Source organism: Euleptes europaea, chromosome 9, assembly GCF_029931775.1.
Source record: "Euleptes europaea isolate rEulEur1 chromosome 9, rEulEur1.hap1, whole genome shotgun sequence".
Classification (NCBI taxonomy): domain Eukaryota; kingdom Metazoa; phylum Chordata; class Lepidosauria; order Squamata; family Sphaerodactylidae; genus Euleptes; species Euleptes europaea.
The window spans coordinates 23,346,068-23,372,456 of NC_079320.1; the positions used below are offsets into that span (position 1 = coordinate 23,346,068).

Below are 26,389 nucleotides of genomic sequence, written 5' to 3' on the forward strand. Positions count from 1 at the left end.
TTACCTCACTCACCCATTACTGCTCTTGCTCCCTCTTCTCCTGCTTGTACTCATGACTCTAAATCAGGCCACTGATATACTTCAGCAGTCGGAACCATGGCCATTTTATGCATTTTGCTTGTGACTGGTTTCCTTCAAAACCTCAGGTGCAAAGGATGAAGAAAAACCTGGATGCTGGTACAATGTAATCACATTTTTCTATATGCATTTTGGGTTTCTGTTTTTACAGCCGCTGCAATGCATCCAATAAGAATTTAGATTTCTGCAGGTCACTATGATTCCTTAGCTTGGAGTTAACAACTGAGTGATCTTTAGGCCATCCATGAACGTGTCCCTATGCTGGACTAGATGTTACCACTGCTTTTTCTTTTTCGTGTCCATAATCATCTTCATTGTCTAGATTGGCCTTCTGGAGAAGTCTGGGCCCTGTCAGGCCAATAAGTAAAGCTCCAGTTGGAGCTGTGATCAGGATTGCCAAGAAGGCTACTGTCAAGATATTCAGACCATATTCTTCTAGGCTTGGATCAGGATTATCTCGTGCTGTATCCAAGGCAACGGAACCAATTGCAGCCTGCAATGAAGGAAAGAAATGTTTAATTTTTTGTAAATACAAAGACTCTCTCTGATGAGGGCTATAGTTGGAAAGGACCTTGAAGTACAATTTCTTCTCGCCGCCCAGAGGTTTACAAGGACAAACAGCATTCTTAGAGAAGCAATGTTCCTATCATTTAGCCAAGAATTACGGTAAGCTGATCAGAAATTATTCTCTCATTTTAAAAATAAATTTTAAATGATAATTTTTTTGCAGTGAGTAGACTTGTCTGAGGGAGGAAAGCCAGCATCATATAGACCAATCTTGTCAGATTTTGGAAGCTAAGTAGGGTCGGTACTTGGATGGGAGATCACCAAATAAGCCTCTGCAGAGGAAGGCAATGGCAAACCACATCTCCTTCTCACTTGCCTTGAAAGCCCCTTGCTGGGGTCACCATAAGTCAGCTGCAACTTGACAACATGTACATACAAATGTAGAAATGTCTGAAGTACTTTTTGGTCATTTTTCTATGGATCATTTAAGTTTTGTATCATTGTACGAGGTTGACAGGTCTGGATATTGTGAAGGCTGTCACTTCTTTTCGCTTCTGAACTTTTCGCTTCTGAAAAGTTGCCAAGAGGTATTAAAAGAACCACTGAGGGAAATTATTAATGTTCCCCTTCTGAATGTTCCCCTTCTGAAAGGGTGTTTTCAAAGCCTCTGAATGAGGCAGTAATTTGCCCACTTTTGAAAGAGCACTCTGTAGAGAAACAGATCTTGGCTAATTATAGGCTCATCCCTACATTACCATTTATCAGGAAAATTATTACATAAGAACATAAGAAAAGCCCTGCTGGATCAGACCAAGGCCCGTCAATTCCAGCAGTCTGTTCACACAGTGGCCAACCAGGTGCCTCTAGGAAGCCCACAAACAAGACGACTGCAGCAGCATTACCCTGCCTGTGTTCCACAGCACCCAAGAAAATAGGCATGCTCCTCTGATCCTGGAGAGAACAGGTATGCATCATGACTAGTATCCATTTTAACTAGTTGCCATGAATACCCCTTTCCTCCATGAACATGTCCACTCCCCTCTTAAAGCCTTCCAAGTTGGCAGCCATCACCACATTTTGGGGAAGGGAGTTGTGTGAAAAAATACTTCCTTTTATCTGTTTTGAATCTCTCACCCTCCAGCTTTAGCAGATGACCCCGTGTTCTAGTATTATGGGAGAGGGAGAAAAACTTCTCCCTGTCCACTCTCTCCAAACCATGCATAATTTTATAGACCTCTATCATGTCTCCCCTCAGCCACCTTCTTTCCAGGCTAAACAGCCCTAAGCGTTTTAACCGCTCCTCATAGGGCAGTTGCTCTAGTCCTCTAATCATTTTGGTTGCTCTTTTCTGCACCTTCTCAATCTCTGTAATACCCTTTTTTAGGTGCGGTGACCAGAACTGTACACAGTATTCCAAGTGTGGTCTCACCATAGATTTGTACAAGGGCAGTATGATATCAGCAGTTTTATTCTCTATTCCTGTCTAATTATGGCCAGCATGGAATTTGCCTTTTTTTACAGCAGCCCCACACTGGGTTGACATCTTCATTGAGCTATTAAGTGGGCAGTAGCAGAGCAACTTCAGGGGTTCCTAGTAGAAGCCTGGTACACATGAAGCTGCCTTATACTGAATCAGATCATTCATCCATCAAGGTCAGTATTTTCTACTCAGACTCTACAGGGTCTCAGGTAAAGGTCTTTCACATTACCTACTGCCTGGTCTTTTTAAATGGAGATGCTGGGGATTGAACCTGGGACCCTCTGCATGCAAAGCAGAGGTTCTTCCACTGAGCCACAGCCTGTCCCCATCAGTCCTTGATCCTTTTCAATCTGGTTTCAGTCCTGGTTTGAGACACAGACTATTCTAGTAGTGTTGGTGGATGATGTGTGCCTTCAGATAGATAAGGGGCATCCCCCTTTGCTGGATTTCTCTCCCACCTTCGACACACAGTAGATCATGTAGCATTGTTCAGAAGCAGGAGCAGGAATTAAGGGTGCTGCTCTGAAGTGGTTGAGATAGTTTGTTACTGAGCCATGTCCCAAAAATGGGCAAGGAAGAATCTGTAAACTGGGGTTTATTCTGAGAAGTTCCCCAAAATTCAGTGTTATCTTCCATGCTTTTTAGTATTTATGCGAGGTCCACTTAATGAGATTGTTGGTAGCTTTGGGATTGGGTATCATCAATATGCTGATGATACCCAGATACATATCTCTTTGAATGAACTTCCAGAGGTGCCTGTCCTGACCACTGTGGTCAAGTAGTTGAGGGAGAACAAGCTGAAACTGAATCCTGATTAGATAGAGGTGATGCTTGTTTGTAAGTCTGAGCTTTCGGATAGGGTAGGTAGAGTGAATCTTTCTTTGGCAGGCTCAGGAGCTTTGGAATTCACCCTTTCCCTACTTAAAGGACAAGTCTCTATGAACTTGTGAGGCAACATCTCTCCTGTGATCTGCTTTCCATTCTTTTGTGCACAGAAGTATGGATGGTGACATTCCATTTTTCTGGGGTGGCCCTATTTTGCAGAATGGCCTTCTCAAGAATGTAAGGAAAGCCAATATTTATACTTGTCAAACTGCTAAGCTAATAATTAATGGAGAATTATCATCACAATTTGAAATACAAAAGGGCACCAGACAAGGGTGTTTCTTTCTTTCTTTCACCACTGTTGTTTATTATTATTTTAGAGGTATTGATGAGAAAAATTAGAATGAATGCAGAGATTGTAGGTTATAAAATAGGGAGAAATCATTATAAAGTTAAGGCATATGCAGATGATTTAGTGTGTTTTTTAACTGATCCTATTACTCAGATAGTTGAATGGAGCAAAATGATTGAGGTTTACGGAAAACTTGCAGGCTTTAAAATAAACAAAAATAAAACTAAAATATTGGTCAAAAATATTACACTCTTGCAGCAGCAGGAATTAGCGAGAGTAACAGGTTTTGGTATAGAACATAAAGTAAAATATCTGGGAATATGGTTAACTTCTAATAATTTTAACCTATTTAAAAATAATTATGAAAAAACATGGCAACAAATAAATACCGATCTGACAAATTGAGAAAAAATACCCTTATCATTGTGGGGTAGAGTATCGGTGATTAAAATGATGGTATTACCCAGGATGCTTTTTTTATTTCAAAATTTACCGATTATTAAGGGGTTCAAAGTTTTTAAAATTTGGAAGAAGGATATTCAAAAATTTTTGTGGGGAAAAGGAAAACATAGAATAGCATATAAAAATTTGATTCAATTAAGAGAAACAGGAGGATTAGGTTTACCTGACTTGCAACAATATTATGAGGCTTCCTGCTTTCTCTGGTTAAAAATCTGGATTAAATTAGAAAATTATCGATTATTAGAGTTAGAAGGGTATAATCTTCGATATGGCTGGCATGCATATCTGTGGTATGAAAAGGAAAAGGTAAACAGAGATTTTAAAATTCATATTATTAGAGCTGGGTTATTTCAAATTTGGACAAAATATAAGAAGACTTTCGAAAATACGACCCCGGGGTGGATTAATCCAATAGAAGCTTATATGAAGAGGGGAAAACAATTAAACTTAGATATAGAGATGAATAGGGGTATTATTGAATGGAAGGAGAGTAAATGGGCTTTAAAAAGCAGGGAAGAATTAAATATAAAAGACTGGTTTTTATATTATAAACTACAAGATATTTTTAATAAAGATAGTAAACTTGGATTCAGTAAAAATAAATCCGAGTTAGAAAAGATATTAGATAAAGGAAATAAAGGATTGATTGGTAGGATGTATAAATTATTGATGACTATTAATTTAGAACAAGAAAGAATTAAACCAGTCATGATCAAATGGATGCAGGATTTAGGATTCAATATAGACCTGGATAAATGGGAAAATTTATGGAAGAGGGAGTTTAAATTTACAATAACTAATGAAATTAGAGAAAATCTCTATAAAATGTTTTATAGATGGCATATAAGCCATTTATGATATCTAAAATGAACAGTCAAGATAAAGGAATCTGTTGGAAATGTGGAAAAGAAAGAGGAACTTATATGCATGTCTGGTGGACTTGTAAAAAAATCAAAAAATTTTGGAAAAAAATAATAAAAGAAACAAATAATTTGATTAATAGTAAAGTGAAAAGAAAACCATTATTTTGTTTACTGGGAATACCCACAAACGATATTCATGATCGGGATAGGATTATTTGTCAATATAGTTTTGCTGCTGCAAGGATTGTGATAGCGAGAGTATGGAAACAAACAAGTAAACCCTCAATTACAGAATGGAGAGAGAAAGTGTGGTTATATATGAGGATGGCCAGATTAACAGAAATTCTGCATGGAAATGATTTGGAAGAATTTAAGTTAACATGGTTTAAGGCTACCTCATATTGGGATAAGTTGGCAAAAATGGATTTTACTTTGTTATTTAGTGAGCTATAGAAAATTATTTTTTAAGCAATATTAGAATTTAGATAATTAATAAATAAAGCTACCGGACACTTCTATGGAAGTCATGGTGATGGGTCACTTTTGGTGGGTGGGGGGAAAGGGTATTTTTCTTTTGATGAATGTATTAAAAAATGAAATGTATTCAATATGTTATGTGAATACCCTTTTATATCTATATATGTATTTTTTTTTCTTGTTTCTTTTTTCTTTTCTTTTTTTTGTATTGTAAAATTCAATAAAAAAATTATATAAAAAAAAAAGAATGTAAGGAAAGCCCCCTTTCTCCTTGTTTTTAGAAATCCTATTGAGGTCGTTTATGCATGGGAGTTTTACTTGAAGTTAGTTGCTCGCTAGACCCACACTTTCCTGTTGGGAATCTATGCACCAGCAGTCTCCAAGCTCAAATCAAATTCCCGCCCCTTTAAATGCTGCTTTGTAATTGGCTTACTTTTTAGTGCTTACTGTGAGAAAATCCCCCCCAAACCCAACTGCCACATAAAAAAGCATTTTAAGAACAAAATAACAACAGAGCAATCTGAAAGGAAGGGGGGGAGAGAAATCCAAGCCTCCTTTTTAAAAAGCCTTTCTTCTGCTCAGAAAGAGCTCTGAGGAAGCAGGAAGCATCTGAATCCCCGCCTCTTTACACGCTGCTTGGTAATTGGCTGTGAGAGAAACCAAGCTCGCATGTCCCGCACTTTGCCTTATGCACAGGGATTTCACCTGGGCTGAACTCAGGGGAGAGGGAAGAATCGGGTTAACAGAGGAACGGGAAGTCCCGGGATTTGTGAGGGCTGGCAGTGAGGTCATCTCTAATGGACGAGAAACTCATGCATAACTCCAACGAACAACCGAGAAAGACCGGGGGCGAATGTGAGTGAAACCCATGCATAAAAGACCTGAGTCTCAGCATTTTCGAAGGGCTTTGAGGACCCTTTAAATGGAGCATAGTGTTGGTAGCATTGTTTTTTAGTTTGTCATATCTCATTTTATTTATTTTTTTTCTTTCTTTTTTATATTTATTTATTTATATAATTGGGGGATACAAAAGGAAAAAATAGGGAAAGGGTAAGACATTAGATTTAAAAAAAAAGGAAAACAACAATATAATATAACAATTTCCATTACAAATTAACCCATCGTGTTCAAAATATTAATCATTTGTAAAGCACTATGTCAAAACAAAAATATACATTTTACAATGTTAAGATCGTTTACTTGACATTCAATTTCCCTTTAAAAAGATAACATAGTATGTAATATAATATAACATAGTAAAACCTTTGTAATTTTTTTTTTTTAAAAACGGTCATGCTGATCTTCTTAGTTTATGTAACTGGAATTCATATAAGTGTAAAATGACTCCCATTTTTCATCAAATTGTTCTATAGATTCGTTAGACTTTGGGTTTAAAACAAAAGTCAATTTGGCCATGGTAGCGTAGTCCAACATTTTTTCTTTCCATTCCTCTATTTCTGGTGTGTGCATTTGTTTCCAAGTTCTTGCTAGAACCGTTCTGGCAGCCGTTGTAGCGTACTTGAAAACATCGTGAAATTTCAAAGGGATGTTTTGTGGTACCATACTAAGAAGATAGTATTTAGGGTCAAATGTTATCTTCGTTTTCATTATCGTCTGAAGTTCCCGGTGGATCTTTTTCCAATACGTCTGCAGTTTGGGGCAAGTCCACCAGACATGAAAATAAGAACCATCTGTATCTTGACATTTCCATATCTCATTTTATTTATTGTTACCTTTCTCAGATCCCCATGTTGGGGAGAAAGGTAGGCTCGTAGTTATCTAAATAAATGACGGGACTCAAACAGTATTTTCCTTCATGTTCTTGAAGAGCAACTATATCTTTGCTCATATTTAAAAAGGTGTTTGCAAATATTGTATACAAAGGACTCCAGTTAGCACCAATGCAGATGTAACTCTATGACATAGTTAAAGGAAACAACAGACTTTTTACGGGAGAGAGAAGGAGGAAGGCATACTCCTGGGCCACTATCCATGGTTGGTAGATCAGGAGCATTATATTGGTACTTCTACAGCTTGGTGAAGAGTATTGATGACAGACAAGGAGTAAAGACAAGAAGAAAGAAGCTTGTGATACAGGAAGAATGGTGAGGTTTCTTGCAAGCATCTAAGTGATATCCTTTCATGTCCCATTATGGTGTACAGGTAGGTCTTCATTTGCAGAAAACACAGGTCTGCTAATAAAGCATACTTTACCTGGACAGTTGCTTTGGGGATCCACGCCAATGCAATAAACAGTTTCTCCTTGAAATCAAAACCAGCGCAAGACACAAGAAAGAATGCAGCAGTCATCCGGGCTAGTAACGCAGCACCCATTGTCGCCAAACAAATCGCTGTAGCAGAGAAATGTACTTATTATCCTGTATGGAACTGTGGGCGCTAAACTTGATCTTATCAAATGCCTGAGACAGAACAATGCTCCTGCTCAAGAGAGATGGCCAGATATTATTCAACAGACTACAGGCATCTTGAAATCACTTAACCATGTTTGCAGCTCTTTTTGCAAAACAGACTTTCTGACCAGTGTTAGCCATTTGTCCACAAAGCTGAAATTCATTTAGATGTCTATTTGTATCGTGATCCTGCCTTGGTTTACTTTAAAGCAAGAACAATGGGGGTGTTGTTCATAGAATCATAGAGTTGGAAGGGATCACCAGGGTCATCTAGTCCAACCCCCTGCACAATGCAGGAAATTTACAACTACCCTCCCCCCACATCCCCAGTGACCCCCTTCATATTAATTAATATTAACAAACAAACTGGCCTAAAGCATCTAGGGTGAAATGCATGTATCTTTCGCACGTCTAGACTGCCTATGACAAAAGCACACTGTGTCATTCTATATAGGTCAGCCCATATAGGTCAAACCCACCTGGCTGAAAAGCAGAGGGAAAATGGACTTTAGTCTCCACCCCCAAGGCCCCACCATTTCCGTTTGGGAGGGGAAAAAACTTCACTCGTACCCTTCCAAAGTAAGCTAGCCACAGTTCCTACTGAAGTGCTACTGATCTTCCAAGTAGACTTACCAACTTTTATAGCGCCGATGGAAACAATAGCTATTTCAGCTCCAATTAAAGAAAAAAGAAAAGGCTGGACAATCTCCCAGGCAGCTGCAACAATTTTTTCTACTTCGCTCTGCAGGACAAAAATGAGCAACGTTACAAGAATTGTTTGGCTCTTGTCCACACTAGTGTAGGCCTTTGGGCTGAAGGAAAGTGGCAAATATCAATGCAATCAGTTTCAAGGTGTCAAACTTTACTTAGTCCAGTCAAGTTATTCATTTGTTTGCGCTAACCTTTGAAGTGGGTTCCAGCCATCATTTACTAAGGGGCATCATCATATTTCAGAGATGTCAAGGCCAAAAGAGGCCATTATAACAGAGCAGGAATTTCTACCATCATACGAGGCATATCGCTTAGAAAATTTCACACCAGTACCAGACATGATAATTGAGCAGAAACTAGAACTGAAACGATTAAAAGTCCAAATATTCATAGATGTTGTACATATTCATTGATTGGTAGGGTTGCCAGGTCCCTCGTCGCCACTGGCCGGAGGTTTTTGGAGCGGAGCCTTAGGAGGGCGAGGACTTCAATGTCATAGAGTCCAATTGCCAAAGTGGCCATTTTCTCCAGGTGAACTGATCTCTATCAACTGGGGATCAGTTGTAATAGCAGGAGATCTCCAGCTAGTACCTGGTGGCTGGCCACCCTATTGATTGGCTCAGCTTGCAGCCTGCCCTCACTGATGCCATTCACTTTACACGCAACACATTATGACTCCAAAGAGGGATTCGCATCTTTAGACACTCCGTGAGATCCAGCCAGCCAATTCACTGAATGGGTATCATGAGGCAGAAGTACATCTCAGTCGGCTGCACCTGCATAAGTATGCTTCCATACATAGATCTCTTGCATTCGTTCAGGGCAACAGTCGAAACCTGAGCCAAGAATTACCAGTGACTGTAGTAAAGCAATACTGCTGGCACCCAGCAGAGTCGCACAAGTTGGAATCGGGATGACTTAACGGCTGCTCAGGGAACACTCACCTTCTCATCTGACCAGGCCAAACCACCCAAAAAAGACAAGACGATTGTGCAGAGCCCTCCGGATCCAGGGAAGCCAAAGTGTTTGCTGCCCAAAATGGCAAGCACAGACAGGCCCATCACAAAGAATGCTCTCTTCCAAACAAGAAATGTCTAGATTTATGGAATAAAATGGAAAGGGTTATTAGATTTAAAAAATTTTCCTTGTTATGTAGTTAAAAGGTAAAGGTCCCCTGTGCAAGCACCGGGTCATTCCTGACCCATGGGGTGATGTCACATCCCGACGTTTCCTAGGCAGACTTTGTTTACGGGGTGGTTTGCCAGTGCCTTCCCCAGTCATCTTCCCTTTACCCCCAGCAAGCTGGGTACTCATTTGACCGACCTCGGAAAGATGGAAGGCTCAGTCAACCTTGAGCCGGCTACCAGAAACCAACTTCCATCGGGATCGAACTCAGGTCGTGAGCAGAGCTTGGACTGCAGTACTGCAGCTTACCACTCTGCGCCACGGGGCTCCTCTGCGCCACGGTAGTTAACCCCTCTTTAAACACCACCGAGATAAATGGATCACCCCCATACTGGCGAGAATTCCTGCCCCCATAACAAGAGACAAAATAGTCCCCTTTTTGCTGATGGATAGAGATCCAAATATTAACATTGGCCGTGGCCAAATATCTCTCCATCATATTTTCCTCTAAGAAATAACTGCTCAGGACCTATGGGTCATAGGAGCAAAGAAGGAAAGACTTTTTTAAAAAGTCAATGTACATCACTAGAAAAGATACACCAAACTGATGGAACAGCAAGAAAACCTCTGTGTGGAAGACCTCTAATAATAATTGAGTGCTCTTAAGCTCATGGGGTTTTCAAGGCAGGAGATGAGCAGAGGTGGTTTGCCATTGCCTTCCTCTGCATAGCAGCCCAGGTCTTCCTTAGTGGTCTCCCATCGAAGTACTCACCAGGGCCAACCTTGCTTAGCTTCTGAGATCCAACAAGATCAGGCTAACCTGGCCTATTCAGGCTGGTAAGACCCCCAAACCACTGAAATCTATGGTCTTAGACTGGATTAACACTGCACAGAATTACATTTCCAGTTCTGGAACTGTCTCCTTAAGCATATTCACCTGGAACCACCACTGTGTCTTTCAGATACATAGCAAGTCTTACTTATTCACCAGAGTCTTTAGCAGGGATTAATATTGTTCTGCTCAGGCAGCTACCTGTTTTTAAGGTTGCTATTAAATTTCTTCTTTCATAAAAATACCAACGATAATGTTGATATTTAGCATGGATATAGCTCTTTCAGCATCCAGCCCTTAACGTCCTTTATGGCAGGTAACTTAATAACAGTTCTGTCAGGTAGGTGAGTATTATTCATGAAGAGGGCCTGAAACGGCATGACAGCCCAAACCCGTCCTTCAAGTGGCTGTTGCAATACAAACATCAAATTCACAAAACCGGTAACCTTGATTGTTATAGACGATAACAAAAAGACCCCACTCCCTGACATGATTGGTTGAAAGTGCCATCAAGTGACAGCTGATTTATGGCGATCCCACAGGATTAACAAGGCAAGAGACAAACAGAGGTGGTTTTGCCATTGGCTGCCTCTGTGTTGCAATCCTGGACTTCCTTGGAGGTCTCCCATCCAAGTACTGACCAGGGCTGACTCTGCTTAGCTTCTAAGATCTGACGATATTAGGCCAGCCTGGGCCATTGAGGACAGGGTGACATTATTACAAAGGTTGAAACATTTCCCCTTCTCCATTTAAAATGGCCTTTGTCTTGAATGGGAACAAAGAACCCTGAACACATGAACACATGAAGCTGCCTTTTACTGACTTTGGTCCATCAAAGTCAGTATTGTCTATTCAGACCTTCAGTGGCTCTCCAGGGTCTTAGGCAGGGTTCTTTCACATCACCTACTTGCCTAGTCCCTTTAACTGGAGATGCCAGGGATTGAACCTGGGACCTTCTGCATGCCAAGCAGATGCTCTCCCACTGAGCCACAGCCCCTCCCCTAAGCCATACAGTCAAGATCTTCACAAATGACACTTTACTACTGATTAAAAAAAAAAGATGGAAAGGGGGTTACTGGTTCTGAAAACGGCAGTGCTGAAAACCTGCCATTCTCTAGACAAGATTCTGGACTAGGAGATGGATAGTTTCATGTTCAGGAATTTCCCACTACTTTCACTTCAAGAAATCTACATTGATAATTCTGAATGACTTTTTTTTTTTACGTACCTGATCTTTGCTTGGAAAGTACCAAAGGAAAAGTCCCAGAATGCACCCAGCCGCTGCACCAAACAAAACCTGTAGCACACCATGGAGTAGACTGTGAAAGGTGGAGCCTGTTTCGACACAGCAGGAGAAGAGGATTCAACCGGATGTTCACACAGTCTCTTTTGTTAGCTTTTTGTAAAATCAGGCAGACGATTGCCAGAGAAAATAGACCAAATATTGGCAGACAACGGGAAAAAGGCAAGCCATGGGGCTAGAAACCCAAGCAGCATGTAATCCAATCCCCGGTGGCAAGGTAGGACCGACTCCCATGAGACTCTGCACCAGGGGTCCCCAACCTTTTAGAGCCCGTGGGAACATCTGGAATTCTGACACAACATGGTGGGCGCAGCAACAAAAGGGATGCCACAAAACAGCTGCCACAGGAGGTGGAACCAACCACAAAATGATTGCCACAGCTTAACTTCAGATCCTTGTGCTGTGGTGGCAGCTGCTGCCAAAATAACATTAAAAAAAAATCTGCCCAGCCAATCAAATCTCCAGTAGTCAATCAGAAGCCTTGCTGGGCAAACACCACTTCCCGAAAGCACTTGGCGGGCGCTATAAAAGGTGTTGGCGGGCACTGTGTTGGGGACCCCTGCTGTACACTTCAGGGTGTCACAAACAGAATAGATGCACCACAGAAAGCGCACCCATGGCACAGTGGTTCTCCATAGGAAGTGTGGCAATTAAACTATCGGACCCAGACTGGGAAAATTATATTGGGCTCGACTTCATGTCATTGTACGTTCTGTTTCTAAAGCTGGGAACAAACAATGGATTTTCAAAGTTTGGAAACTTTCATTACAGAGCTCTTGGTGGACTCATGTGTCTCTGTCCTGCTATGATATAATATATATATATATATATATATAATATATTTTGTACCCTTATTAATTTTATATATATATATTATATATAAAAAAGGAAAAAAGGGAGGGTAACAAAAAATAAAGGGATATCGGTCTGACAATAAGAGAAAAGACTGCATACCCTAAACACTTTAAAAACTAACTGCTATGATATAATTTAAGCTTATGAGTACATAATCTGATTTTCTCCTTGGGTACCAGCTCATGTAAGGATTGTGCCCACAATATTGCTGCTGGGGAAACTAAGGAAGCATATATACTTATAAATATGGATTTGCCTGGAAGGAGGGGTGTCTTAGGAAATGATGCACTTACCATGGTTCAGGATCCAGGTGGGGACCAATTCAGGCCTGAAAGCCTAATACTATAATATAGTCATACGAACACATGAAACTGCCTTGTACTGACTCAGATTATGGGTATATAGGGGTCAGTATTGTCAACTCTTACTGGCAGCAGCTCTCCAGGATCTCAGACAGAGGTGTTTCGCATTACTCACTCCCTGGTCCTTGCGCTGGAAATGCTAGTGGTTGAACCCGGGACCTTGTGGCATGCAAAGCAGATGCTCACCCACCTGGGCCATGACCCTTCTATTTGTGTCATTTCAGAAATAAAACAGAAATGACTCATGAGACTGTATGTGTGGGCATATTACATGTTTGCGCCAGCGCTTCGAAAATGATGGTGGTGCCTATTTAGGCTATTGGACAGCATGAATTTCTTTTACAGATGAATAATCATAACGAGGCATTTCCTGAGGCCACCCTGGTCTCTCCCATCTTCTCCTGGAATAATATTTCTTTATCCCCAGTCTCTCTACACTTGGGCCATGATTGTGGTTAACATTTGGGGAGGGGGGGAGAGATGCTGTGGCTCAGTGGAGAAGCTGCACTACCTTTGGAGAAGGCCATGCCCAAGAAGACGTTGAAGCCTGTGATGGCCACGATATCATCCAAACTGCCAGACGCTATGACCAAGGTTGGGATGCCCTTTTCCACCCCGTATCCTTGTGCTTGCAGCATCAGCAGCGACAGGACAACAATGGCAGGAGACACAGCACCTAGAACAAATCTAATAGTACACCGGGTGTAAATAGAGAAGAACAGGAATTCGTTTGTGAATGTCTTTTCCCCCTCCTCTTTCCCCAAAGTCTTAATTATGTTATCCAAATAGTTAAAAAAAGAAAGGAGAGGCTGTGTCTTCCTTGCATTGCCATTCACCAAGCAACATTCTACCCAGCATCCCGAGCAGGTTTGTTCTCTGACTTGATTGGAGGATACCGGAAAAAAGGTCCGGCTGCACCCATGCATGCAAGCTGGTGCTTCCCTGTGCTTGATTATTATGAATATTATGAAGCCGCTCTGGAGAGCGGGGTAGAAATGTAATAAAATAATAATAATAAATACGTAAGGGCTGCCAAGTCGCAAAAGACTTGTGGCGACCCCAGCAAGGGGCCTTCACGGCAAGTAAGAAGCAGGGGTGGTTTGCCACTGCCTTCCTCTGCAGAGCCTTCCCTGGTCATCTTCCATGCAAGTACTGACGCTATTCGGCTTCCCTCCCGATTATTAGGAATGCTTGACCCAAAAAATCTGAACGGGGAGGCTCTACATGTTTAAGCCGCTGGATTTTGCCTAACGTATTTAAGACTGGGAACGTAAGCACTGCTAGAAGAAACAGAAGCCTTGTCAGCAGGAAGAAGCCGTGTCAACTCTTACCCTAACATAAATCCCCATGCCCATGGCAAGTGCATGAAATAATGAGACATGACAGCTGCCGTACATGCTTCAGTGACACAGGGCCCAATGGTCAGCCGGAAACAGACAAATTTTAACTTATTCAGAGCCTGAAAGAGAAGCACATTGAGAAATTAGTGGTACCGGCTCAGGGCGCACAAAGAATCACAGGGTGGGGGCAATGTGGATAAACCCCAGCTCCCCTCAAAGTCTCCCCCTTGAGGCTTTTATAAACTTTCAGGGGCTTGAGCAGACTGACTGCCCACCTCTTCTCGCCTTTAAATGACACTCTAGCGCTCTCAATATTCCGTCTAGAATGTTTAGTCCTCCTCTGACTGGGTTTTTTTGTTCTCTTATTCTTTTGATAAATTTATAAATTTATTAAAATAAATTTATTATAATAAAATTATAAATTTTATTTGATAAAGTCATATTTTTCTGTGTTCCTGAGACATTTCCTGGGTAGGTAGAAATCCCTGCCATGCCTGCGGGAATCCCCACTGTACTGCTTTCATTACCCACACAGGAGCCAGCTGGTTTACTATTAGAGGGTCAAACCATATGTTACGATTTGTTACTAGTAGTATCTGACTTTCCCTGACTTTTACTGAGACAGTCAGTTGTGAAAAAACTCATTTTCAAGCGTGCAGGGTCCCAATTTGGACTGGGACTTAGGAGTGTGCATTCGGTAAATCTGAACTGGAAACCCCCCCCCCCCCGAAAAAAGTACCTTTTCGGTATTTTGGGGGTCGTTTTTTTGCCGGTACAAAAATGGCAGCAATAAAAGGGAGCTGAAAAATCAGATCCTGAATAATGCATTATTTGGGCCACTTTGGCCCTGCTGCCATTTTCCCTTCCTGCCCCCCCTTCCTCCCTCCCTTAACTACCTGAGTCAGATCTCCATGTGGAGGTTGGAGCTGGCAAGTGGAGGGGATCTGATCCCCCCAGCAATGCAGAACTGAACGCTGGGCTCAGTGTAGCCCAGCGCTCAACTTTGCGTTGCTGTATTTCCAGATTCAGGTTTAATAAACCCCAAAATAAACCACCCCAAAACTATGGTGTGGGGGGAATGGGTTTCAGCCTCCCCCCTGCCATTTTCTAGATCCAAAACAGCCATGGGGGGGTGTTACCTGCCTCTTTGGGGAAGCTGCATGTGTAGCCTATCGAAACACATTTGTCACAAAGGAATGGGACTTCAGCCAGTGCAATGATTTTGAGCCTTACTTTCTTCTCTATCATACAGTCTTGTATGTGTCAACCAAGAGTAGTTGATACTGTACCTGTGGGTCAATGCCAAGCCCAGCAAGGGCCAAGATAATAGAGAGGGCCACATTCCTCAGATTGGCTGACCATTTTACATTGATCTTCACTAAGTCACTGGTGAGTGGGATGTTCCTGATGAGAAACCCAGCAAACAGCATTCCTGAAAGGAAAGGAGAAAGGCATGTTATTGGCTGTTGAGATCAGAAATGGAGGCAACGTCTGGAGCCAGGTGGTGTTAAGTTCAGTACGAACACGCAAGAAACCCTGGATCTGTACCAAAAGCTTGACAGAGAAAAGAACAGAAATAACGAGAACACAACTGGGGGAAAAAATCAGTGCAGCAAGTCAATAGAAGAATCAATGTTCAGACTCATGGACACCAGGACCCCCCTATTTCCTGGACTTCTCTGCCACTCAATAGCATGTGCTTGGCCCCCACCCCTAGTATTACTATGAAGTTATGAAGAATCTTCTAATTGTGGTTGCCCCCTTTTACCCCACAAGAGCCTTTGTCTCCAGGCCCAATACCAAGGGTTGATGATGGCTTTCAAAGCTCTACAGAGCTTGGGTCCAAGGACTACCTCCACCCATGCTTACCTGCCCATGCTCTAACATCAGCCCAGGAAACGCTGCTGCACAAACCCACAACGGCTGACGTCTGTCTAGTTGGAACCTGTGCAAAGGCCTTATGAGCAGCTGCCTTGGCTCGTTGGAATTCTTTGCCCCCATCCCTTTGGATCATCCCCTGGTTGCGGCGCCAGTTAAAGACTTTTCTTCCAACAGCGGATGGCCACTTTCGATTGATTTCCCACCCTGACAGTTCAGCTCATATGTGGATATATTTTTTATTCTTTTCTGTATTTTAAACTGTCACAAGTTTTCCATTTTTAAAGAGAAAGGTGGGGCATAAATGTGCTGAATAATCAGTAACTATCCCAAGTAAAAGAAAAGAAATGATGTGCAAAATATAAGGGTGCGAGAATGGGTTCTCAATTTAACATATATGTAGTTATCACTCAGGAGCTCGACTCAGGGCATGCATATAGAAGAAGAGTTGGTTTTTATATGCCAACTTTCTCTACCACTTGAGGGAGACTCAAACCAGCTTACAATCACCTTCCCTTCCCCTCCTCACAACAGACACCCTGTGAGGTAGGCGAGGCTGAGAGAGCTCTAAGAGAACTGTGATTAGCCCAAGGTCACCCAGCTGGCTTTGTGTGTAGGAGTGGGGAAACAAATCCAGTTCACCAGATTAGCCTCTGCCGCTCATGTGGAGGAGTGGGGAATCAAACCCGGTTCTCCAGATCAGAGTCCACCGCTCCAAACCACCGCTCTTAACCACTACACCACTACATACTGTCCCCCTCCAAAATGCAAAGAGCGGGACAAAGAAATTCTTTGGACCCAGAACACCATCTGAAACATTGCAAAAACAGGACCATTGGGTGACTCACTATGGAAAATTCTTCCAGCAATTCAGATCCATATTAGTAGATCTTGGCTACCCCCGAATTCCTGCTGTCAGATGGATTTCAACGGTGGAAGTGCAACTTCCCTGTCTCTCCAATCCCATGCCAGCCCCAAATGCCCCCCCATTATCCTCACGGGGAACAGGTGAAAAAATAACCCCCCTTTCATACACAGAGCTTTCAGGTGGGATCCCACCCTAGCAGGCATTAGTTGAGTCCATTGGGGTTTCGGCAAATCAAGTGAGCGTGCTGATAATATGATGCGCCAGCAGTGGGGGAAAGCACTCACCGAAAAGACGTGGGAGTGGGGGCATGCCGGGTAATTTAATGCTCCCCACGACTTTACCACCAAGTACAGCGGAAAAGAAAAGGAACAAAAGTCCGAAGAAGTTTCCACCAGGAAGACTCTCATGGTGCGTCATAGACCAGACCACAGCCCAGACCAGAGCTGCCGCTGCCACTGGAAGAAGGAACAGAAACAAACAAACAAATATAGCTAAGCCTATCCTGATTTTGTTTTCACATTTGTCAATATATGTAAAACACTGACAAATCTGTAAAAAAAAAAAAAAAGTCAGGATACAAGGTTGACTCAATAGAGGAAGCCACAGCCCTCAATTTGCAAAACCTGAGCAAGGCTGTCAAAGATAGGACATTTTGGAGGACTTTCATTCATAGGGTCGCCATGAGTCGGAAGCGACTTGACAGCACTTAACACACACACAAGGTTGACTTGTTAATCAGAGTAGGAGTCCAGTAGCACCTTAAAGACTAACAAAATTTCTGGCTGGGTAGGAGAGTTCGTGAGTCACAGCTCACTTCTTGAGATACAGCGAGAATGTGTATCTGAAGAAGTGAGCTGTGGCTCACGAAAGCTCATACCCTGCCAGAAACTTTGTTAGTCTTTAAGGTGCTACTGGACTCCTACCCTTTTTCTACTGCTAGCGACAGACTAACATGGCTACCCATTGTTAATCAGAGCGCTGGAAGGAATAAAGTTGGTGGCAAGGGGATCGTAAAGGTTACTGAGACATTGTTTCTTTACTTTATGGGTTTCAGCAAGTGGCATGGTCGTCTGGGTACAATTTGCACCAGCAAGTAAGTTGGCTATGAGCTGATTTGCAAGCAAGCTGTGGGATCCAGACCACAGGCCAGTGCAACTGCTGTCCTGAAATCCAAACAGGGTTTAGAGGCATTTCAGGATGAGGTCTTCACCCATTTATGCGTTGGCTGTTTCCTCGTGATCACCCCGCCAACTACTTCGGGGCTTTGCTGCATTTATGCATGCATTTTCTGCCGTCAGAGGTCGTCTTGCTCTCCCCGCGCATTTCTGCCCGTTTTGCCCATGTTTTCTGAATTTGCGTTTAGCCAGCATCCAGAAAACACGTGGAAATGTGTGGGGAGAGCGAGGCAACCTCTGATGGTCGGGAAATGCAAGCATAACCAAAGCAAAGTCCCGAAGTAGTCGGCAGGGTGACCGCGAGGAAACAGCCATGCATAAATGACCAATATGTTCTGTGTTTCAGAGCTGAAATGCAACTGTTCATGTTGTTTCCAGATGGTGATAGAGGTAAAGTATTAGAAAACGAAGGCCTTACTGTTCTCAGGTTTTGCTTGCATGAACCTGTGGGCTAGGCTTTGAACATATCAAAGCCAAAGGAGATGTCCCACAAAAGAAATTCAGATCTTTCATCATGGGGTTGGTTGTACACTGAACTGCTTGAAATCATGAGATGTCGTCTGGACAGTCAAGTTGCTCTAATTAATGGAGAAAGAGTGTGATCACGCTTGCTCTTTGTTGGCCAATTCCAGCTACTTCTTCCTTGTAAGCATATGACCCAAAAGTATATGGGTGGTGAAGCCTAACCTTGACTGGTTAATTGCTGTTACTAAAGAAAGAGAAAGGGGGAAAATTTGTATCCATCTGACATCTCTGAAGACATCACATGAGTCATGAACAAATACTTCCAGAGGCCTTCCCCTTCACTTGGCCACAGGAAGACTCACTAGCGACATTGACTTGAATCTTTGTAAACAATTTTAATAAAGAGCTTTCAGTAGTCCCACAGTCTATAGCCTGTGTCTGTGTGAGCAAAAGATGCTAGGACTTCTTTGTTACCATTGCCTACGTTTGATGGAAGATTATTCAAGTTACAGAGCTTCATTAACATGAATGAGCTTTCATGCTTAGGCCCTGTTCAGATATCACAGAAAAATGAGTTTAAATTTAAACCAGAGTTTGTTTAGAGAGGTGGGAAACTGGTTTAATGTTGGGCCTGTACTCTCCCTCCTTCCTCCTCCTCTCATGCACTTTGACCAAAGATGGGAGCGCTCAATCTAGCACCAATTTGCTGAGATGTCCAAATGACAATAAACCTTGTTCATGCCAATTTGTGATGTCTAAATGCAGCTGGTTCCTCTCATACAATCCAATCCAATAATAAATGCATCTGGTTTTTTTGTAATAATCCACTGGTGCCCTGACCTGGATGGCCCAGGCTAGCCTGATCTCGTCAGATCTCAGAAGCTAAGCAGGGTCAGCCCTGGTTAGTATTTGGATGGGAGACCTCCAAGGAAGTCCAGGGTTGCTGTGCAGAGGAAGGCACTGGCAAACCACCTCTGTTAGTCTCTTGCCATGAAAACTCCAAGAAAGGGGTTGCCATAAGTCTGCTGCGACTTGACGCACTTAACACACACACACACTGTGAAACAGTCTTCTAGAGAAGCCTGCTCAACTGTCTCATTGGCTGCTTTCAGCCATCATGGTGTAGTGGTTAGAGTGTTGGATTAGGATCTGGGAGACCCAGGTTCGATTCCCAGTTCTGCCATGATGGAAGCTTGCTGGGTCATCTGGGCCAGTCACACACTCTCAACACAACCTACCTCACAGGGATGTTGAAAGGATAAAATGGAAGAGGAGGAGTTAACAATATTGTTAGCTGCTTTGAGTCTCCCTCAGAGAGAGAAAGCTGGAAATAATTATATAAATAAATAAATACTATTCAGACATATTGTTAAAACTTTTCTACAACTTCTCTATTTGATATCTATTTAATTACTATTTTAGTGTGTGCATTTTAGCACTGAAAGTCAAACTAGGTGAGATATTGTGAGTTCTGTGTCTGGGGTTCCATTTGTAAAACAGCGGCTTCATGGGGGCCCAAATCATATAAGAACTCTGGTGCAGGGGAAAGGGGGTTAATCTTTCCCCCCTCCTTCACGTCATTTTCCTAACCTGAGACACTCCCTGCTTCCCCAGCAGAGAACGGGACCTTGATTACTTACCATGAAGGTCTGTTCTACAATGAGGTATTTCCACAGAGCCAAGGAATATAGAGCTGATTGTCATGAGGGGTAGGGGGGAGTTAACCCCCCCCTTCACAATCCTTATCTGAATCAGGCTCTCATGTGGTGGCAGTTTTACAAGAAAAACACTTGGCAGCTCTGAACATGGGACTGCCACCATCTTGTCTAGTTCAACTCTAAGCAGCAGCATCTGGCATTCCCACATGCAATCCATCCCTTCACTAAGCAGTGGGTGGGGGGGACTGATCTGGAGACCCTTTCAAAATGAATGCCAAGTAAACACAGATCTGAGGAACTACAGCTGTGTAAGAGGAGACACTGGAACAAAATGTTCCGGCTCTTCCCAAATATTTCCCTGTTCAAAATCTTTTTTTAAAAATTTGGGCGGACATTTCACAGCTAAGGATAAAGCAGATTTATAGTCTAAAGTATTTGTTTATATTCTAAAATGCTGGCTGTTTTCAATATTACTTCAAGAAAGAGAAAGTTAAAATCCATAAAATAAATAGGAAATTCAAGGCTGATTTTCTTTGTTCTTGCCTCAGGGTTTCTTACTTCTTACATACCATTTGTGATTGCACCGGCTACAATGCCTTTTGGAGGACAACCCCAGATGTGCCTTGGTTTCTTGGAATCTTCATCACGCAACCCAAAGATAACTGAATCTTCTCCTTGTATACTGCCATAGACCGCTATGGAATCAGCAATAGTGGACCTCTACACCAAAACAAAGACAGATGTGCAACTAAGATAATGTGTAGGTTTCTCTAAAGATACCCGAGTCCTCAGCATACTAGGAAGTACATCAACCTGAATTCAACAGACTCTTCTGAGTAATTAGCCTTGTTTATAATAGGGAATAAGGTTGTTGAACATCTGGGAAATTTTGGCAGTTTTCATTGCTTTAGTTCTTGTGTATATTATGCTCTTTATGGCATTGTACACCAGTTTTGCAATTTGGCTGTGTTATGTTATTTGCATGGATTATTCTGTTACGTTGTGTGTGCTATACTGCTTATAGTGCAATGTTCTCTAATTTTGTAGCCCAGTTTTATTCACTGTTGGTTGTATGTTTTATATATTTTTATTGCATTGTTTTAAACTGTATAATCTGCCTCGAGTTTCAGTGAGAAAGGTGGACTATAAACTTAATTAATTGTTTGTTTGTTTCAGGTTAGTTTGCTTAAAAAAAACCAACCTAAACAGGGCTTCATATATCATTTACATTCAAATTCCCAGTGATCCTTCTGAGTTCATTTAACAACCACAATAAAGAAAAAGTTCTGTTCCTCATAGTAGCAGAGAAGGTTTTTCTAAACAAATAAATGCATTAATGGTGTGTGTGTGAGGTGAACACTGTCTTCATATATGTAAGCAAATATGAGCCAGTATTGAATACGGGTAATAATAAGTACCCAAGTAATACCTCCCACCTTCTATTTCAAGGCCACCATGACAGTAAGTACTGATAAGAAATGTAAGTTTAGTGTTTAAGAACATAATAAGCTGTGAACCAGTAAATTCCCAGCTCAAATAAAATCTCACTAATGAACTCATCCTTAGACTAGTAACTGTTTGCTTAGCCACATCTATAAGAGATCTTTCTGTTATCAGGAAGGCATCTATCTACCCTCACATTCTTCAGGAGGTTGTGTGAGATCAAATTGTTTTGGAGAGCATTTGAGGGAAAATTAAGAAAAATAATGGAGGGGCTCAGTGGTAGAGCATCTGCTTGGCATGCAGATGATCCCAGGTTCAATTCCCAGTGTCTCCAGTTAAAGGGACTAGGCAAGTAGGTGATGGGAAAGACCCCTGCCTGAGACCCTGGAGAGTCACTGACGGTCTGAGTAGACAATACTGACTTCGACGGACCAAGGGTCTGTTTCAGTATAAGGCAGCCTCATGTGTTCATGATTGCTACTACTTTCTCTTGCTCTGCCTTTTTAATTTAATTGTTAACATTACATTAATTTTAAAAAAAAGATTTAATGCTGTTCCATCATGGCTGTTTTCAGTTCAGTTTTGATCTGATTTGGGTTTCTTCGGGAGGGCAAAGCGTTGCCAAACAAACCAAACAAATGTGACCTTCTAATATTTTGTGAGGATTACTGTTACAACGTATGCAAAGCAATTTCAAAACTCCAAGGCTATATGAAGAAACCAGGAAACAGGGATTTAAGAAGAGGCAAGATATCCTGTGGGCCCACCCCACTGAACCACTGAAAGCTCCATAAGATATGGCAGGGTTTTCACCACAACATTTCAGCCAGAGGGGGCTAAGAGAACAGTGGCTTTGGTGGGATTTGAACTTTCCCATAGCTATTTATGACTGTTTTCTTTTTGCCTTTCAATAACTATACCATCAAGATAGTCAGAAAAGAGCTTGGCAATAAATACCTGCACATTTAGAGGCACAGGGGTCACTTTATTTTTCATTTTTGTAGATAATTCTGACTCCTGTCTTTTCTGCCACCGCCTTCCTTGACAAACTCCCCAACCTACAATGTAAAAAATAATACTTTCTAGTTAGCAAGCCGGCCTTTCAGATGCCTTATATGATTCAAATATTTTCCCCAACAGCGCTGGGATTTCTTAAAAATTAATAAGCGTTCTTTCCTGAAAGAGACCAGGGTCTGATTGGGAGACACATAACGAAGCAGGCTTGCTTGCAGGAGTTAAGTTGGCGGGGTCTGGTCAGGGCCTGAAGGGGAACTCCACGCACACCACCTTGAGCTCAGGGGCACAAATATGGAATATAAATGTAAGAAGTAAATACAGTAACAATTCAATGATCTTTGCTTCCGCTTCAGCAGTTGTCATCTGATCCGGACCGTTTCCCCAAGTTTTGATTATACAGGAAGGCAAACTGACTATTCAAGTCAGAAGAGTGCTGGATGCACCTGAGAGTTCAGCTGCTTTTTGTTCGACAAGTCCAGTCTGAATTTATGTACGGCAACTATCCAGCAGGATGGTGCTGCTGCAGTTGTCGTGTTTGGGGGCTTCCTAGAGGTACCTGGTTGGCCACTGCGTGAACAGACTGCTGGACTTGTTGGGCCTTGGTCTGATCCAGCAGGGCCTTTCTTATGTTCTTATGACTTGATGGGTCTTGGTCTGATCCAGCAGGGCTTTTCTTATGTTCTTATGACTTGATGGGCCTTGGTCTGATCCAGCAGGGCCCATTTCTCTTATGTTCTTATGACTTGATGGGCCTTGGTCTGATCCAGCATGGCCCATTTCTCTTATGTTCTTAGGTGCAAACAACTCAGGCCCAGGTGCCAATATGCTCACGAGGGGCTGGAAGCAAAAACGTAAAACCAGCCAATCACAGGCATTCTGGAACATCAGTGTGCAGCAAACAGGTTCACTTGGCCTCTTTTGGCAGGTTGCCTCAACCAATTTTGGCACTTCTGCCATTTTCTCATGATTTCCCCCCAACATCTGGTGTTGGAGGTAACTTGCCTCTGACTATGGACGATTCATTGGGCTATTGTGGTTTTCGGGAGGGACAGAATAAAGGAAAATGTGGTGTGAGTGGTTTTGGCTGGGGGGTAGATGGAGGGGTATGCCCACATTTTGGAAACGCCAGGTGCTGTTGATCGTTGCTCTGGAAAATTGGTCTCACTGGGTAAACTTGCTTTGGGGCTATAACACGGATGACACCGTGCCTGTATCGCTACCTGAACCTGAACAGATTATGATCCCTCACGTAAATAACATTTAAGTTACAGGTGCTTTGAATTAGCAGCCAGAGCAAAACAGCAGTCGCTGTAGCAGATGCTGATTAATTTCTTGTCACCCGGCGCGTTCAAATCAGTGAACATTTTCAAAGTATCCCTTATATCCAAGTGACAAAGTAGACCAAGATGGATTAGTTCAGGATGCAACATTTTCATGTACTAAACAGAGAGCCCTTTCAGAAACTCCTGGTTGGGAAGCAGAATATTTATTAATAGGTACTGATCTGCTGAGTGCTTGTAATGACACCCAAGATCTTCTTGAAATAGGGTCATGCTAAGATTACCTTTGGCTTGTTGCATATCAATGAGCCCAAAGGATGCATAGGGTTGCCAGGTCCCTCTTTGCCACCGGAGGGAGGTTTTGGGGGTGTGGCCTGAGGAGGGTGGGGTTTGGGGAGGGGAGGGACTTCAATGCCATAGAGTCTAATTACCATTTCTTCCAGGGGAACAGATCTCTATCGGCTGGAGATCAGTTGTAATAGCAGGAGATCTCCAGCTAGTACCTGGAGGAGGTCAGCAACCCTAAGGACGAACGATTAATCGGAAGAAAGTCCCACTAAATCTAAGAGCACTGAAATTTAAGTCTCCAGAAATTCGTTTTTTAAAAAACCCTCCTAAACACACATAAACCGGACCAAACCGCTGCACTGAGGCTGTTACCACACTAGGTATTCCCAGCGATGTATTAAGAGTTTGGAAATGTTATAAAAACTACTGTTCACACTTTCTACGTATCCCCAGCGATGCATTAAGAGTTTGAAACTGTTATAAGAAATACTTCACAGTGGGTCGCCGTGTTAATCTGTCTGCAGTCGTAGAAAAGAGCAAGAGTCCAGGAGCACCTTAAAGACTAACAAGAATATTTTCTGGCCGGGTGTGAGCTTTCGTGAGCCACAGGCTCACAGTCTGTCTGCAGTCGTAGAAAAGAGCAAGAGTCCAGTAGTACCTTAAAGACTAACACAAATATTTTCTGGCAGGGTGTGAGCTTTCGTGAGCCACAGGCTCACAGTCTGTCTGCAGTCCTAGAAAAGAGCAAGAGTCCAGTCGCACCTTAAAGACTAACAAAAATATTTTCTGGCAGTACTATAAAAAACAGTTTGTACTTTGTTTGGCCCCTTTAGCCGCGCAGACGTCTTCCAACCATTTCTTTAGCCGTAGTATCCCAAAAAAAACCCTTTTAAAGCGATGTTTGTTTGTTTTTATAACTTTTCCAAACTCTTGATACACCGCTGGGCACGCGGCCACAGCCGGACTCGGAGGAGCCCAAAGGCGCAAAAGACAGGAGGGGCTGAGCCCTGCCCAGCAGAGGGATGGGGCGGGGGCAGCCAAAGGAGGAGCGCCGCAGCCCCCGGCCGGTCAGCTCCGACGGCCGCAGCCCCACTCACCCGCAGGCGCGCCTCGGAGGCGCCCATTGCGCTCCGGCGTCGATTAACGGCTCCTTCGCTTCGGGGGATGGAAGGTGCGGAGCGAACGCCGCCGCGGGGAGGCGGCGTGGGTGGGCGGCGGACCCCTCCCCGCTTTCCCTGCAAGAGGCCAGGAGGAGCCTTTTTTTTCTTTTTCTTTTTTTTGTGCCAAGGGGGAGATGTCTTGGGGAGCAAGGGGCACGCGGGGCTAGGCGGGTCCGAGCTGCCGGGGAGGAATTTGCCCCGGATCCCCGGAAAGCAGCTTTCCCCCCCCCCTCCACGAGCATGCACGCTTGAGCATGCATCATAATGCTAGGACGCGGGGTCATCGTCTGAAGCTGGAGGGGGAGAGGTTCCAAGCGGATCCCGTCTTTCCGCAGCGCCTGGTTAAACCGTGGAACTCCCTGCCCCAGGATGTGACGGCCGCCAACTTGGAAGGCTTCCAGAGGGGAGTGGGCATGTTCATGGAGGAGAGGGCTATTCATGGCTACTAGTCAAAATGGATACTAGTCATGATGCATACCTGTTCTCTCCAGGATCGGAGGAGCAGGCCTGTTATCTTAGGTGCTGTGGAACACATGCAGGACAATGCTGCTGCAGTCGTCTTGTTTGGGGGCTTCCTGGAGGCACCTGGTTGGCTACTGTGTGAACAGACTACTGGACTTGATGGGCGTTGGTCTGATCCAGCAGGGCTTTTCTTAACGTTGACACTTTTGTCCCAGTGGAGAGGATGGTCAATAGATTCAGCAAGAACACAAGGACGCTCCTCTGTACTCAACTACTAAGTAAGGGGCTGTGGCTCAGTGGTAGAGCCTCTGCTTGGCATGCAGAAGGTCCCAGGTTCAGTCCCCGGCATCACCAGTTTAAAGGACTAGGGCAAGTAGGTGATGTGAAAGGCCTCAGCCTGAGACCCTGGAGAGCCACTGCCGGCCTGAGCAGACAATACTGACTTTGATGGACCAAAGGTCTGATTCAGTTTAAGGCAGCTTCATGTGTTACAGACCTATTGAATTCTAGCACCTCATGGATCTTCCCTGAGAAAATGGCCGTAGCTAGCCCCAAATTGATATGGGAGCTATAGTGCAAGGGGAGTTAACGCTGGCTATGAAGATTCATTACTAAATCTGACACCCCACCCCAATGGTTCTCCAACATTGCAGCTAGTTGGATCACTCCACCAATTAAGTCAAAGGTCTTTCCGCTTCTTTTGTTCAGTTTT

At 43.1% G+C, this 26,389-nt stretch overlaps 1 protein-coding gene across 1 annotated transcript; it reads right to left on the minus strand.

The window, feature by feature from the left end:
- Positions 1–334: 334 nt before the first annotated feature.
- LOC130482948 (sodium/hydrogen exchanger 9B2-like) lies at positions 335–25,179 on the minus strand. Its single transcript, XM_056855827.1, has 11 exons — positions 25,153–25,179; positions 20,597–20,747; positions 17,014–17,184; positions 15,273–15,415; positions 13,975–14,102; positions 13,155–13,330; positions 11,352–11,458; positions 9,111–9,260; positions 8,089–8,197; positions 7,259–7,395; positions 335–571 (listed from the first exon to the last, which is right to left on the minus strand). Exons 1-11 carry the CDS (start codon positions 25,177–25,179, stop codon positions 335–337), a joined length of 1,536 nt encoding a protein of 511 aa, XP_056711805.1.
- Between the last annotated feature and the right edge of the window lie 1,210 nt (positions 25,180–26,389).

Bases quoted from the DNA above. Each gene is read 5' to 3' on its own strand.
- LOC130482948 (XM_056855827.1), bottom strand. From the start codon at position 25,179: ATGGGCGCCTCCGAGGCGCGCCTGCGG. The intron at 20,748-25,152 runs GTGAGTGGGGCT...GTTTTGGTGTAG, and splicing joins CCTCCGAGGCGCGCCTGCGG to AGGTCCACTATTGCTGATTC. The intron at 15,416-17,013 runs GTGAGTGCTTTC...CTTTCCTTTCAG, and splicing joins CCCACTCCCACGTCTTTTCG to GAATGCTGTTTGCTGGGTTT.